The 15484-nt window shown below is 38.7% G+C and overlaps 1 protein-coding gene across 3 annotated transcripts; it reads left to right on the forward strand.

Moving 5' to 3' along the window:
* The first annotated feature begins 526 nt into the window (after window positions 1–526).
* slc35d1b (solute carrier family 35 member D1b) lies at window positions 527–15205 on the forward strand. 3 transcript variants are annotated; one of them, XM_043218872.1, is made up of 14 exons: window positions 614–753; window positions 834–952; window positions 1113–1146; window positions 1986–2072; window positions 2162–2229; window positions 2329–2400; window positions 2502–2570; window positions 10392–10494; window positions 12998–13090; window positions 13229–13296; window positions 13443–13521; window positions 13602–13684; window positions 14576–14628; window positions 14790–15205. In XM_043218872.1, the coding sequence occupies exons 4-14, from the start codon at window positions 1986–1988 to the stop codon at window positions 14795–14797; spliced, it is 783 nt and encodes a 260-aa protein (XP_043074807.1). In that variant the 5' UTR covers window positions 614–753; window positions 834–952; window positions 1113–1146; the 3' UTR covers window positions 14798–15205. The 3 variants fall into 3 exon arrangements, with proteins under 3 accessions (XP_043074799.1, XP_043074789.1, XP_043074807.1); XM_043218864.1 differs by lacking the exons at window positions 834–952; window positions 13229–13296 and adding an exon at window positions 13332–13357 and having other exon boundaries at window positions 527–753; XM_043218854.1 differs by lacking the exon at window positions 834–952 and having other exon boundaries at window positions 528–753.
* The last annotated feature ends 279 nt before the right edge of the window (window positions 15206–15484 follow it).

The following is a 15484-nucleotide window of genomic DNA, read 5'->3' on the forward strand; positions in this document are numbered from 1 at the left end:
ACACACAGATTGTTATGTAAACAAAAACTTTTATTTTGGATGCATTTGACAGCACTAATATATATATATATATATATATATATATATATATATATATATATATATATATATATATATATATATATATATATATATATAACCTGCAATACTGGATTCTGTACGCAAATTAGAGCTGACTGCCACTACAGTTACTAGCAGATAAGAAAGGTGACAAGCTCTGTCACTTCAAGTCGAAGGTACTGAAAAGTGCATTCGCTCCAGAAAAATTTCAACTTGGAACTTGGAGTTGAAACTTTTTAAACACAATAATTTCATTTTAAAACAGAAACGAATAAATCATCGTTAAGTTTGCTTGTTTGTTTGTTTGTTTGTTTGTTTGTTTTAAATCGAATGAGCGCAACGTATCTGAATAGAGCGTTGTTTTAGTATCACGTGTACAAAGTGACGTGATAGTTTCACCATTCTATTGTTACACAGCTGTCTCTTTAAAACTTTAGTAACGGAAATGATTTATTGTGCGGAAAAGTGCTTGGACCTATTTACCACGTAAACCGCTCGTATCTCGGTAGACATGGCGGACATACGAAAACGTCTCTGTGTGAGATTTACTAAGAATAACCTAAAAGATAATATTTCCGGAGAAAGCAGTACTGGCACATCTGTACTACTTGTTAAGTTATTTGCTGCAGCTTTCTATGGACTCTCTTCTTTCCTTATTGTTGTCGTTAACAAGAGTGTTCTTACTAACTACAGGTAACCGCATTAATATCACCGTACTCATTTATGTTTTTTTTCAGCACGTTCATTTATTCATTTGTTGTTTTTATTACCAGATGTTGGCCAAGAAAAGTATAGTTACAGTCTATAGATCTAACCACTTTGTCTTTCGCAAGAGTTTTATTCTTATTCACCTTGCTTTGCTATTCGGGTAGCTCTCACCACATGAATAAAGGTGAACTCTGCAATCTCATCTATCTTTATTATTGTCGATCTTTTGAACAGATAAATTAGTTGCATACATTATGTAAACACTCATACTTGGAATTCATCATCATTATTATTATCGCTATACATTCCTGTTTATTATTTTAATAAACTGTGTTTCCACTCAGATTCCCGTCTTCTTTAGCAGTGGGAATTGGACAAGTAAGCAAGTTATTAACTGTACTTTTTTTAGTTTATTTATAATCCAGTGTGTATTAGCTATGAATCTCACAAACCCTATAGCTATTTTTTTTAGTTTAGTGGGTTTTTTTGTTGTTGTTTTTTTGCATGACATTTTAATAAATATAAATGTATATATTATATATAAAATTACTTTATGTCTTAATTTGGTCTTTTATTTTGGCCTAAATCACCTTATTATTACGCATATAAATAAAGGCTAAGTGCAAATAGCTATTTATACTAATTATTGCAAGTGGCAATTATCTGTACCTCAGTATTTAAGTACATTTTAAAACAGAATGCAACTTATTGCAGGTAAATGTTAATTTTAATGACAATTATTAAATAGATACCATGGTTGACACACTTATTTGGACAATAAAGAACCTACACAATACTTTTTTTCAACTTTTTGATTATTTACTTTTTATTGAAGATAAATGTGATTTGAAATGTAATCAAAACATTTTAATCCAAAAATATAATGTTGACCTTATCTATACACCTAAATCTAACTTTACCCATCAATAATGCCTAAAATTCTAAAAAAGAGGAAATGATAGGTTAATGACACTGATGTACAAGCACCAAACACTGATTGTAGGCATAAACTTGACAAAAACTATAGACTGGATCTTAATCACAGTCCAGGGTCAACAAAGATGTTGACAGCTGTTCTGACATTTCACTGTAGACTATTAAAAAGTTATATAAACCTATGCTAAGAATGGAGTTTTAAAAACTGGCATTAAGCTTTTTTCTTAATTAAACAGATATTTTACATATTCTATCATGAAGGATCTTTATGTTGTTTTCAGATGTTTGCAACGATTGTTGTGCTACGAGGAGCAAAATCATTAAAAGTGGTACATTTCCCAGATTTTGATAGTCGTGTACCCAATAAGGTAGGTTTGTGCATTCTCAAAGCTGAATTATACTTCAGTTTTCATGTATACAAAGTGTAAATTCAGTATTCTTTATGTTTTCTGTGTAGGTATGGCCACTACCTTTAGTGTATGTGGGAAATCAGTTAACAGGCCTGTTTGGAACAAAACAACTGAAGTAAGTGCAATATGCTGAAGGAAAAAAATAATGTTAATACATGGCTATTGTTATTATATACTGAATGTACAATAACATAACAAGCTGTATGTTTTGCAGTCTGCCAATGTTTACTGTGCTCAGAAGATTCTCCATTTTATTCACAATGCTATTTGAGGGTTACCTCTTAAAGTATGTATAGTATGTTCAAATGACCTAGTTCATGTTTTATGAGATGTGAGATTTCAACTCATGAATTAACCTATTATTATTTTAATATTTCTATTTTGTAGAAAGGAGTTTTCATGGTCCATAAAGGGAACCGTATTCACTATGATCCTGGGAGCTTTTATTGCTGCAAGGTAAGCCTGGAAAAGTTTTAATTCTTTAATTGAACTGAGTAATATATATATATATATATATATATATATATATATATATATATATATATATATATATATATATATATATATATATATACATACAGAGGTTGGACAATGAAACTGAAACACCTAGTTTTACACAATAATTCATTATAGTATAGTGTAGGGCCAATACAGCATCAGTTCTTCTTGGGAATAAAATATACAAGTCCTGCACAGTGGCCAGAGGGATTTTGAGCCATTCTTCTTGCAGAATAGTGGTCAGGTCACTATGTGATGGATGGAGGAAAATGTTTCCTGGCTCGCTCCTCCAAAACACCCCAAAGTGGCTCAATAATATTTAGATCTGCTGTGTCTTGCTGTGTGTATTGGGGCATTATTATCCTGATACATGACACCGCCTTCATGATACAATGTTTGAACCATTGTGTGCACATGGTCCTTCAGAATGGTTCGGTAGTCCTTGGCAGTGACGCGCTCATATACCAATGTATTTAGCTGTAGGGTTTTCACACCTAATTTTAATTATGATAATTATGAATTGTCATTTGAATCAGCTCTCAATTCAAGTTTGGGGAATTGAATCTTAAAAGATTCAAGTCAGTATGTAATTCAAATATACCTTTAAATCACCTAATGCGTCCAGCGTTTTAGGGCAATTTAAATGTATGTTACCAATATGAATTTACTCTGTGATCAGCAAAATAAATCAATTGGATTCTTCGCTTTACCTCGAGCAGGTAACAACGGATCTGGGCATGAGTTTGACTTTCCAGTTACATAACACACAAACAAGAATTCGTAATAATGAAACACAATTTATTAAACAGTACCTACTATTTGACAAGACTACACTGAGAAGACTAAACATAAACACACACACACACATGCATTCATACACACATTCACGGGTTGGAAGGGAAATGGATAATTGTCTGTCCAAAGTCTGTTAGCTAGTTCTGAGATCGCACTAAGAGCACCAACAAAGCAAAGTTAGGTTTAGCCTCGCTTCTATGTGTCTGCGCCAATTCAGTAGAGACGGAAAGGTAGTTTTACCACTCGGCGTGTCTGGGGAAATCCCGGCGTGCTGATTGGGCAGGCTCGTCCTTGGGATGACGTGGTCGGGCTTTCCGGGCCGTTTGAATGAAGTCTCTAGCTTGGTGGTTCGCTTTGGATGAACCGGGTTGGTTATGAAAAGGGCAGTGAGTGTCCGTGGAGTGATGTGACGGAGCGGACCGGAGTCGAGGGTATCGGGTCGTTCTGGTTCGGAGTCTTCTGACTTCTCCAAGTTCCGAAGTTTCTCTGTTTCCTTGGCGATTCCTGCAGCGACCTGAATTACCTTGCGACTCCCGGTAGTTCCGAAAGGTTCGTCTCGACTCGACTCCGACTCCGATTCTTCTCGTTCTCAACTCAACTCAGAGAGCTCTGTTCCTGCGTTTTGAGGTGCAAGTTTTGGGCCGTGCCCTGGGCAGTTGTCCAATCCCGAGGTCAAGGGGCGTGTCCACACCTGCTTTCGACTCCCGGTTTCGTGCATACTTTATCCCAGTTAGAATTGACATTCTGCACTTCTGTTCCCTATCAAAAGCTTATAAGTGGAATACACTGTTGTGCATTGCACAAACACATATATTCATTCATCACGATATTGGAAACATCGTAAGCTTCAATTTGATATCAAACATGCATTATCTAGCGCTTATGGAACGCTCTCTGTTAGAGGATTATTTAACAAGTATATAGCGGTTCCTACATACATCCCGAAACATTTATTAAGCAGTTATTTACAGATGAACCTTTATTCGTTTGAAAGGAAGGCATTTAGATTGTTCGTTTAGTGGTTTTATGTGTGTCCTGGCAGTTCCTTTATTGTAGCGAAAAGGAAAAAGGCGCGCTTTTAAGGAATGTATGTTGGGACAGAGCAAACCTCCCTGGGGGGTTGGAAAGTGTGAGGCTGTCCTGGCCACGTTGATTCACCGCGGGAGTCTTATCACCTTTTGACTTGGTGGCTTGGTAGAACTGATCCCAGGTCAGTGCACAGAACGGGTTATCGCGCTGTCGACCAGATGTTGCGTTTTCAATCATCCCAATCTTGACGTGGGTACTCTCGGATTGGCCGAGCTCACTGCAGCGACAGTCCCTTGAGAATGTTTGGTAGACGTTGTGGCGCTCTGCATCGCTCGGCTGACCATCTTGATTGCCTTTATGGTCCGGGGTGCGGAGGATGAGCGATTTTACGACCTGGTTCTAGAGCGATTCCCCCTTTTATGGTTCGTGTCTGTTCATCGAGGCCCCACATAGCCTAGGGAATGCCATGATATTGCAGCCCAACCCATCACTAATGCTTCACTTCGGTCATGCAACAGTCTGGGTGGTATGCTTCTTTGGAGGTTCTCCACAACGTATCTCTCACAGATGTGGGAAAGACAGTAAAGGTGGACCAAGCAGAGAACAGTACATGTTTCACATTTTCCACAGCCCAAGATTTTCACTTCTGGCATCATTGAAAATGACGTTTGGCATTGGCATGAGTGACCAAATGTTTGGCTATAGCAGCCCAGCCATTTATATTGACCCTGTGGAGCACTTGATGGACAGTTTTGGTGGAAACAGGAGAGATGAGGTGCACATTTAATTCTGCAGTGAGTTGGGTAGGAGTTAGCAAAACCTAAAAAACACCTAGCATTAATTTAGTATCCATCTAGGACATCACAGCAAAAGCCTAGCAGTGCCCTTGCAGCCAGACAGAATTTTAATTAAAACATCCTGAAGTCATTTAAACTCATAAACATGATAAACTGTAAGTATTTGTGCTTACCTACAAAACAACCACTATCTCCTCTTTTTCACTTCTTGAGACATATGTGCCCTCCAGAATTTTGTCATGTATATGTGTCATGTCCAAGAAAAGCGAAATCAGTCTTAGCATCGCCACATTGCTGGTCAACTGAGACACTGAAAGTTAAATGATTTGAAACTATTAAATGCATCGACGAATACATTGTGCCACATTTAATAATAATAAAAGTGTATTATTTTGTTAGCCAACGTTATTTTGTCATTCTCTTCTGCTTAGTTCACTTCCAGTGTCAACGTATTCAGGTTTCAGAATGTGTGCATTGCAACACATACACAAACAGATTTTATATATGTGTGTGTGTGTGTGTGAATAATATATATATATATATATATATATATATATATATATATATATATATATATATATATATATATATATATATATATATATATATATATATATATATATATGTATATGTATGTGTATATATATATATATATATATGTGTATGTGTATATATGGTGTATGTGTATATATATGTATGTGTGTGTATGTATTGTGGTGGCCCGGAAGAGTAATGGTCCCCCACAAGGCATCCTGAGCACTTTCAGCACCATGGAGAACCCCACAAGAATGGGGTCACCAGGTAATCAGGACCAAGGATAGCTCCCACACAGGTGTTCATCCTTGCTTCGCTAATAGGGAGCCTCAGCTGCAGACTGTTGGGTGCGATCAGGAACCACCACATAAGAGGATGGAGAAGCCTCAGTAGGGGGAGACAAGGGCAGATGAGCAGGGGCTGAATGCTGGAACCCCTGAACCACAGAAGTGCAGTGTGGCCGTGAGTAGCCTGGACACCTTCCACTAACTCCCTTTTCTTCTGCCTTCCCCTCAGGGAAATTGAAGGGCTGCCAAGAGACCAGCCCACAAAGAAGGAACAGCTTTAGTTGTAGTTTTCTTCCAACCCCTCTCCCTCACCCTATTACAAAATAAAGAAATCTGAGTTCTGTTCCACCTAAACCTGCCTGCTGTATTTCCTGAGTGGACAACCTGAGCTAATCACACCAATTTGGTGGTCAGGGGCTTACAGTATGTATATATGCATGTATATATGTATATGTATGCATTTATATGTGTGTGTGTATATATATATATATATATATATATATATATATATATATATATATATATACTGTATATATATTTTTTGGGACGGGGTGAAGAAATACACAGCAAGGAGGGCTCAAGTCAAAACCCCCGAGGGTGGATTTATTCAACAAAACCAAAACAGCCAAAAGAAATACGGGTGAAAGTGCCAGTCCGTGGGATACTCGTGCTCCGGTGCTCGTTCTCTTCCTTCTTGGTGCAGAGTGAATGCATGCCGTGGGGTGCCGACTGACCGGTCTACAAGCTGCTTTCTGCGGGGGACAAGAGAAGAGTCGTTAATACCAGAGTTCATGGAGGCAAAAGCTCACTGACAGCGTACTGCGTAGCCTTTTTATCCCGGCCCGCTGATGAGCGACAGCTGAGACCAGTCAGCCTGTGACGAGTGCATGCATGTGTTCCTCGTTGGTTACCAGGACGACGCTGATGGCTGCTCGGGACGCTCCTCACACCCAAAGGCTCGTACCTGGGTTTTGGTGAGGGGCCTAGGGGCGTTCTTGCTTCCACCTTGTCTTCTTGGGGCCGGATAAGGCCCCTCCTGACTTGGTAACCCAGGTACCTTGCTTCAGACAGTGCCAGGTGACATTTCCTGGGGTTGGCTGCGAGCCCAGCCCTCTGGAGTTCTGACAGCACTCTCAGCAAGCGCTCTAGGTAGTCCTCCCATGTCTCCGAGTGGATGACAACGTCGTCCAGATAGGCCGCGGCATAGCTCTGGTGGGGCCGGAGGACAACGTCCATCATACGCTGGAAGGTTGCGGGGGCCCAGTGAAGTCCGAAGGGAAGGGTCCGGTATTGCCAGTGTCCGCTAGGTGTAGAAAATGCAGTTTTAGGTCTTGAGGACTTTGAGAGGGGTACCTGCCAGTAGCCTTTCGTCAGGTCGAGTGTAGAGATGTACTGGGCCCTTCCCAGTCGGTCCAACAACTCGTCCACGCGGGGCATGGGGTACCCGTCAAACTCTGAGACCTCGTTCAACTGGCGGAAATCATTGCAGAAGCGGAGGGAGCCATCGGGTTTTGGCACCATCACTATAGGACTGGACCACGGGCTACGGGATGGCTCGATTACCCCCAACTTGAGCATTTCTTGTATTTCCTCCTCGATAGCCTGCCGACGAGCCTCCGGGACACGGTAGGGCCGCTGCCGGACAATAACTCCAGGGGGCGTCCGGATCCAAGACCTTGTCACTGGGCTGGAATTCCCGTGGTTGGGCTGCCCGGTTGTAGTGTCGCTGTTGGGCCTGTTGAGCTTTACACAGGTGGTCCCGGACTAATGGCAAGACGCGGTCTATCCGGTCCCTCATCTCCTTTACATGCTCCACGACGATACGATGGGCTGCCGGCTGCTGCTCCCAGGCCTCCTTGGCGACATCCAGGAGGCCCCGAGGCTGTCGGCCAAAGAGGAGTTTGAAGGGCGTGAACCCAGTTGAGGCTTGGGGAACCTCCCGGATGCCGAAGAGTATGTACGGCAGCATCAGGTCCCAGTCTCGTCTGTCTTTGGCCACCATGCGTAATGCCGGGCGTATCAGTGGCTCGCGGGCTGGCCGTGGTCGTTGGCGGTTCCCTCTGGGGTCGGCAGGCTGAGTGGCGGCAGCGAGCAGGTGATCAAATCCTGGCCAGTCCCTTCCCAACAGGACTGATACAGGTAGGTCCTTCACCACCCCGACTTCCACTGTCCAGGTCCCTTGCTTGGCCGAGATACCAGCCATGCGGGTGCAGGGGGTGCCGGATCTTCCTAATAGCATGGGAAGGCCTCTCAAAAATCGATCCACTACAACCCGCTCCACCACCTGACCTGCGGTTGGGGACCCGTCGAGAAGCCAGTGTTGGGCGAGGCGTGTGAGCTCGGTTGCTTGCGCACGGGCGGGAAGGCGTGGGTTATACTCTCAGCTGTGGAACTGTTGGGCCGCGACTATCGGCGAGAGGCTGAGACGGGAGAGGATTTCTCGGCACACGTCTTGGTAGCTCTCTGCCGCTTCGCACGAAAGCGAGAAATACACGCGCTGCGCCTCGCCGGTTAAGAGGGGGGCTAGTATCTGCGCCCACTCCTCGGGGTGCTGTCGTCTCGAACATTTGCAAATACGCCTCTGGATTATCATCCGTGGACATTTTCGGCAGCAGTTTGGTGGCTTGGGCTCGGGGGTCCGGCAGAGGAATCTGTTGAGCAGCGGCGGAACGTAGGGCCTACACGCTGCTTTCTGCGGGGGAAAAGAGAAGAGTCGTTAATACCAGAGTTTATGGAGGCAAAAACTCACTGACAGCGTGCAGCGTAGCCTTTTTATCCCAGCCCGCTGATGAGCGACAGCTGAGACCGGTCAGCCTGTGACGAGTGCATGCTCATGCTCCTCGTTGGTTACCAGGGCGACGATGGCTGCTCGGGACGCTCCTATATATGTGTAGTACTAGTATGTTTTGTGTAGGCTAAGTTAAAGAGATGTTTTTAATCTAGATTTAAACTGACAGTGTGTCTGCTTCACAAACAGAGATTGTTCCAGGGATTGGGTGCTAAATAGGAAAAGAATCTGCTGCCCGCAGTTGATTTTGATATTTTAGGTATTATCAAATGTACAGACTTTTGAGATCACAGTGGAACACATGCAGGATGTGTTAAGAGCTAAACCATTCAGGGCTTTGTAAGTAATTAACAAGATTTTAAAATCTCTCCGATGCTTGATAGGGAGCTAATGCAGTGTTGACAGAACCGAGCTGATATGATCATACTTTCTAGTTCTAGTAAGAACTCTATCTGCTGTGTTTAGGAACAGCTGAAGTTTATTTATCAAGCGTGCAGAACTTGAACCATGCTAAGAGGCTTTCACTAATGCAACATAGTTTTCTAGTCTATTCAGGAGAATGTTCAATGATCAAAGGTGTCAAACGCTGCGTTTAAGATCTAATAGCACTAATAACGAGATACAACTACGATCAGATGATCAAGTAGCAGCAGGTTATTTGTAACTCTAATGAGAGCAGTCTCAGTACTATCGTACGGTCTGAATCCTGATTGGAAAATTTCACAGATACCCTTTTTCTCTAAGAATGAATATAGTTGAGTATATTACCTTTTCTAGTATCTTTGACAGAAAACGGACATTCGATATTGGTCTGTAATTTTGAAGTCTTTGGGGTCAAGATATGGTTTCTTGAGAGACTTAAGTATCCTAATACATATACTAATGACAAGGACAAATTAATAATGGTCAAAATAGTATTTATAGTATCAATTTGGGAAGTAAAGTAGTCCAAGTCATTACTGCTGTACTCTTGGGAAATGTCAGCACCGGTTGACACTTTATTTTTCATTAATGTAGTCACTGTATTGAATAAATATTGGGGTTGTGTTTGTTTTCTTCTAAAAGAGATGAAAAATAATCAGATCTAGCAGTTTTTAATGCTTTTCTGTACAATAGGATACTTTCCTGCCAGGCTATACGAAATACTTCTAGTTTTGTTTCTCTCCACTTGCTCCATTTTCCAGGCTGCTCTCTTTAAGGTGCAAGTGTGCTCATTATACAACAGTGTCAGATTGTTTACTTTCATCTTTCTAAAGCTTAAAGAAGCGACTGTATCTAAAGGAAAGATACATACATACATCCTGTTACATCCTCAAGTTTTTTTGCTGCATTGGATGCGCTAAGGAATTTAGATCAGGGCAGAATATTTAGAAAGTACTATTTTGTGGCGGAAATGATGGTTCTACCATACTTGTAATAAGGTGCAGAGTTTGCATGTGGAGTTCACGCAAGACTAGATAATGATCTGAAATATCATCACTTTGCTGCAGAACTGGGGGGTGTTCTACATTTTATTTTCAATTAATTTTCCTTCATTTGACTTTTACAGTACAGATTTATCTTTTGACCTCCATGGATATGTGTTCATTACACTTAACAACATTCTGACTGCGGCTAATGGGACATACATGAAACAAAAACTGGACTCCAAGGTAATTTATCTTATAAACCTGATTTTAGCTTGACACATCCACCTAAGTGCAAGTGTGTATGTGCACCAAAGTCCTGTTGTCTTTTTGTTTAACATGCTCAAAAATCTTAAAATCCAAAAGCATAATATGTTATTCTGCTTAGAAAAGGTATTTATCCACAGCCTTTGTTTAATAAAACATTTAGATACAAAAGTTTCATTAATAAAAAGAAGAAATGGTTTCTGTACTTTTTGTCAGCGTTTGTTTCCTTCTGAGGGAACTTCAAAATGTGTCCTCTGGAGGTTGCTATGGGGGATGCCTTCAGCTTGACCGGTGTCTGAAGCCTACATCTAAACATGCTAACAACATTGGTTGATGACAGTCTATGGCCTCTTTGCCGGTTTCACACAGTATAGATAATTTTTTTATGTTAGCAGAAACCTAAGCACAAGTAGGAATGCATGTTCTCTCACCAGGCTTTGCTCTGATACACTCAGAACTCAATATCCGTTAAGCAGCCATGCTAGGTGTTTCTACTGTATTGTTTTAAAGCAAATAAGATACTTCTTATTTCTATCTCTAAACAACTCTTTCACGGACTAGCTTGCAACATTAATGCAAAAGAAAATATTAATTGTCACAGCACATTCTGATCATCACATGAGCAAAATTATTCGTAGAGACTCAAGATAAGAATCAGATTGGATTAAATTTTTACTCATGTTTTTGCAATCACTTTTGCGTTCTTTGAAAGACGTTTCAGTAAGCTTTGGTTGGCATGGCCATTGCTGCATATCCACGGTAAAAAGAAAACCATGTAGTCTTGTTTTTTCTATTTTTTTACTTTAGTTTCTAATCTTTACATGAGAGTTTTGTGTAAATTAATTTTGATTAATTACCAATTAAATTAAATTTGAATTGATACGTGGATGGAATCCATTAAAAATACCTACATTTGTTTCCAGGTTTTCATTTTATAACATGTAGAAAGCAGCGTTAACATCACAATGTGAGGATCACATCACGAGCCGAGTTTGTGCAAACAGAGAAAAACTTAAAGCTATATATAAAAGAAATAAAGAGGCCCATATCCCAAATATATTTTTCTAAAAAAACCAAAAAAAAACAAATATCAATAGAATTTCAGTTTAATTTTTGTGATGCGCCTTTTTTGTAAAAAAAAAAAAAAATTTCCTTTCATTAGAAATGCACAGCTGTTTTATTGGGAATATACACAAATAAAATATGTTGAATAGTTTTCAATAATGTCTTATTCTTGGATGAGTATTGTAAACTGTTCACCTTTTATAAGGCAAAAGAATAAAGTGATCGCGCTGGCTACGCAAGCAGTTACACATTACTGATGGGACAACTTTCATCTTCAGAACAAAGTTAGGCCTAATAAATTTCAACTTTCAACATACTAAAGCAACATCAAATTAAGATATGTATGTTTGAGATGTGTATGTTTTTAACTCGTCTTTTTCTTAGCATGTATACAATTTTACATAGGCCTACAACAATAACAATATGATTTAATGAGCAACACCACGAACACAGAAGTCATGTCACACTACATTTATTTGCGTTAAAGCTCATTTTCAACAAAAGGTGTTTCCAAACTAATTTTTGCGACATTTGAAGTATTTATGTAGAATTTATGTGCTAAAGTTAAGTGGAAAAAAAATTGTTGACACATAAGAATTTTTTTTGCGATAAATGCTATTTCCATCAGTTATATTTGAAGTACTAAATTTTTCTGCAAAAACTCTTCGGATGAAAACCTGGCTTGTATCCCTTTCTCATTCTGTGAGTTGGGTGCTTCACTTCTTCAAGTTATGTATGACCATAATCCTGTCCTTAGAAAACGGTGGTCAATTGGAGGGTTTTTCTATGACGTATGCTATGACTTTTCACTGAATAAAGCCTACTTTACCAGGTAACAGCTCAGACCTTTGGCCCAAGTGGAGAGTGTCACTGACAGTCAAGGTTTTCTAAAGAAAACACCCACAACCTTGGTAAAGTTGGTACTTAGTAGTCACTTTGGTGCTTGGCATGCACTCACCTCAGCATGGAAGAATGTATACCATTCCCCATAACGACCGCTGGACAATGTAATTCAAATTTTCCTCAGAAGGAAACGTATCACGTTATGTATGTAACTCTGGTTCCCTAAGAAGGGAATTAGACACTGCATCCTCTCTTTTCATGCATTGAATACCATGGCCTTTTATTGTGTGGTCAGGCTGTTGGCAGACAATGTTGTTGTTATGTGTAGATGTATGTACCATTCAAGCTGAAGGAGCCCCTCGTAGTGAGCACTAGAGGAAGCAGTATCTCATTTCCTTTCTTAGGGAATCAAGATTACATATGTAACCTAAGATGTTTTTACTTGTGCTGCTTCTTGTTAGCTTCACTTAGTGTTTAGTCTCATGTATGATTTGAGCTACAAGCAGGAGACCTGCTAACCAGACTTTTTTAGAGCATATTTAGTTTAACAGTTTTTTTCCTCCCTGCATTTCAGGAACTGGGAAAATATGGGCTGCTGTATTACAATGCTCTATTCATGATTATTCCCACTATGATTTTAGCATACTTTACTGGAGACGTTAAAAAAGTAAGATTTTGAATTAAGAAAATATATTATGAGACTAAATGTTTTGAAAAATGTATATCAGAATTTTGTTTGAATTCATATGAGTAAAAATTTACAATTTAATTTGATTAAATAATACAGTATCTTGTGAATTTTCAGGCTTTGGAGTATGATGGTTGGGCTGATATTTTATTTGTGATTCAGTTTGTGTTATCAAGTGTCATGGGGTGAGCCTAATATTTCCAATCTTTCTGTCCTTAAGTGCAGTATGTTTTTAAGACTACTAAGGTAAATAGTGTACACTTTTGAGATGTATATGCTTTTTTCTTTCTCTTGTACTCATGATTTATAATCTCATTGGTTATTTTGGCAGGTTTATACTCATGTACTCAATTATGTTATGCACCCATCGTAACTCTGCTTTGACGACAACCATTGTCGGCTGCATCAAGGTTGGTAAATTGACATGAAATTAAATCAAATTAAATTAAATCAGTTAATTTACATTTGTTTCTGTTAATCAACCCAACAGAATATCTTAGTGACATACATCGGGATGGTATTTGGTGGAGATTACATCTTTACGTGGGTGAATTTTATCGGCCTAAACATCAGGTAAAAAGGTCAATTTCAAAATGACAGTGAAGATAGCCCAAAATTATATTATATTTTTAGCAAAATACTTTAAAAGAAACCATAAATTGGTTCCTCATCATGTCCAATTAATTAACATGCAGAAACGTATTTAATTTTTTTTTTTCAGAAAACAAGAATTTAGAAGAGAAGTAAAAAATTTAATAAAAAATCATAATTTAGACTGAATCCCACTTCTATTTTATATCTCTTTCCCTGCCTCTTTCCCTTGTCCCTTGAAACAGAGTGTCAAGGGGTAAGGGTGAAAATATTCCCCTAAGAAAGGGACACCACTACTTTAACGTCATACATTACATACATCAAAATACAAACATCTGCTGATGTACCATTCTGAGCTTTACTAATATGCGCTGCCTACTGACATACACACATATCTGATATCGTACAGCTCTCACATCCAGGTGCAAATAAAATGCTGCCCCATGACTTATAATTATAATTATTAGAATTATAATTTAAATACTGAAATAACTGTTTTTGAAGTAAACTCACTCATTGTAAAGGAAGACGAACAGAGGTATACATACAACTTCTCTCTCTTCCTTTCTTTCGCTCTTGAATCGGCCATTATTGAGAAAATGGTTTAGGGAATGTTTATGGTGGTAATCATCATGATCAAAAAATGTGATTGCACTGTTGTGCAGTCAGTAACATTTCAACATTAAACATAAACATTTTTGTATACAGTTTACTGTAATTTGAAAACATGATTGAATATAATATAAAACAATTGATTACTTTTCATTAAAATCTTTATTAATGTCAATAATGCTTAAATAATGCTTTACATAATTATTTAATGTTTCCTTCAGCTGTTCTATTAAAAGTTTTTCTTATCTTTTTCCCCTATAGCATTGCTGGCAGTCTTGTGTACTCATACATCACTTTCACTAAGGAACAAAAAAGTAAGCATAAATGTGGATTTTGTAAATAAAAAAAGTTTTAAAAAATCTTTTAAAATCTCAAAACCTCAATTTCATGGATTAATTTAGATTTATTTTCATTTATTTTGCTGAATAAAATAAAGTGTGATTTAGATGACCTTAAATAATGTGTCTTTTAACAGAAAAATGATGTTTAAACAAGACAAAGTCAGTCAAGAACCCAGTCTCATTCTGCACCAGTGATCAGCAATTGTCCCAGCAGTCTTGGTTTTGTTATTTTGTATGAACCAATTCCTATGCCAGGGAAACAGTGACATACTGAATATTATTTTAATCTTTTCTGATATTATTTAATTAAATGTTGATAGATGAGAAGTGATTTCCTTTGCTGTGGTATGAAATAAATACTATCCTTTTGTCTTACTAAGTAGTAAATTCCTCAGCTTAATTAAAGGTGGACTGTTCAGTTTCTTTTTTTAATTTGAGGGATAAGTAAATCTAATTTTTAAATTTATTTTTCTTTTATTTTTGTGGTTAATTAACATAATGGATATGAATTACAACTGTTGAGCCTGAAATAAACAAGTGCATGACATGATTAAGTGTGACTGATATTTTCCCTTCTGTTCACTGTCAAGCTGTATACAGGTTTAAAAGTAGATTGCATCAAATAACGACATATGTATCTTGGTCTTGAATATGGATATTTTTGTAAAGACGGGGGTTTCCTTAGTTTTGCTGATATTTAGAGCAAATATTTTATGTTGGTTGACCTTTCTAAAAAGTCTAAGGTCCAACCACAGACATTTCAGCCTTAATCTGATCTGATTTTAGTTTGAACCAAGTTTAACTAGACGGACAAAAAAAAGCAGGAAGC

The sequence above is a fragment of the Puntigrus tetrazona genome, chromosome 2 (genome assembly GCF_018831695.1).
Source record: "Puntigrus tetrazona isolate hp1 chromosome 2, ASM1883169v1, whole genome shotgun sequence".
Lineage (NCBI taxonomy): Eukaryota > Metazoa > Chordata > Actinopteri > Cypriniformes > Cyprinidae > Puntigrus > Puntigrus tetrazona.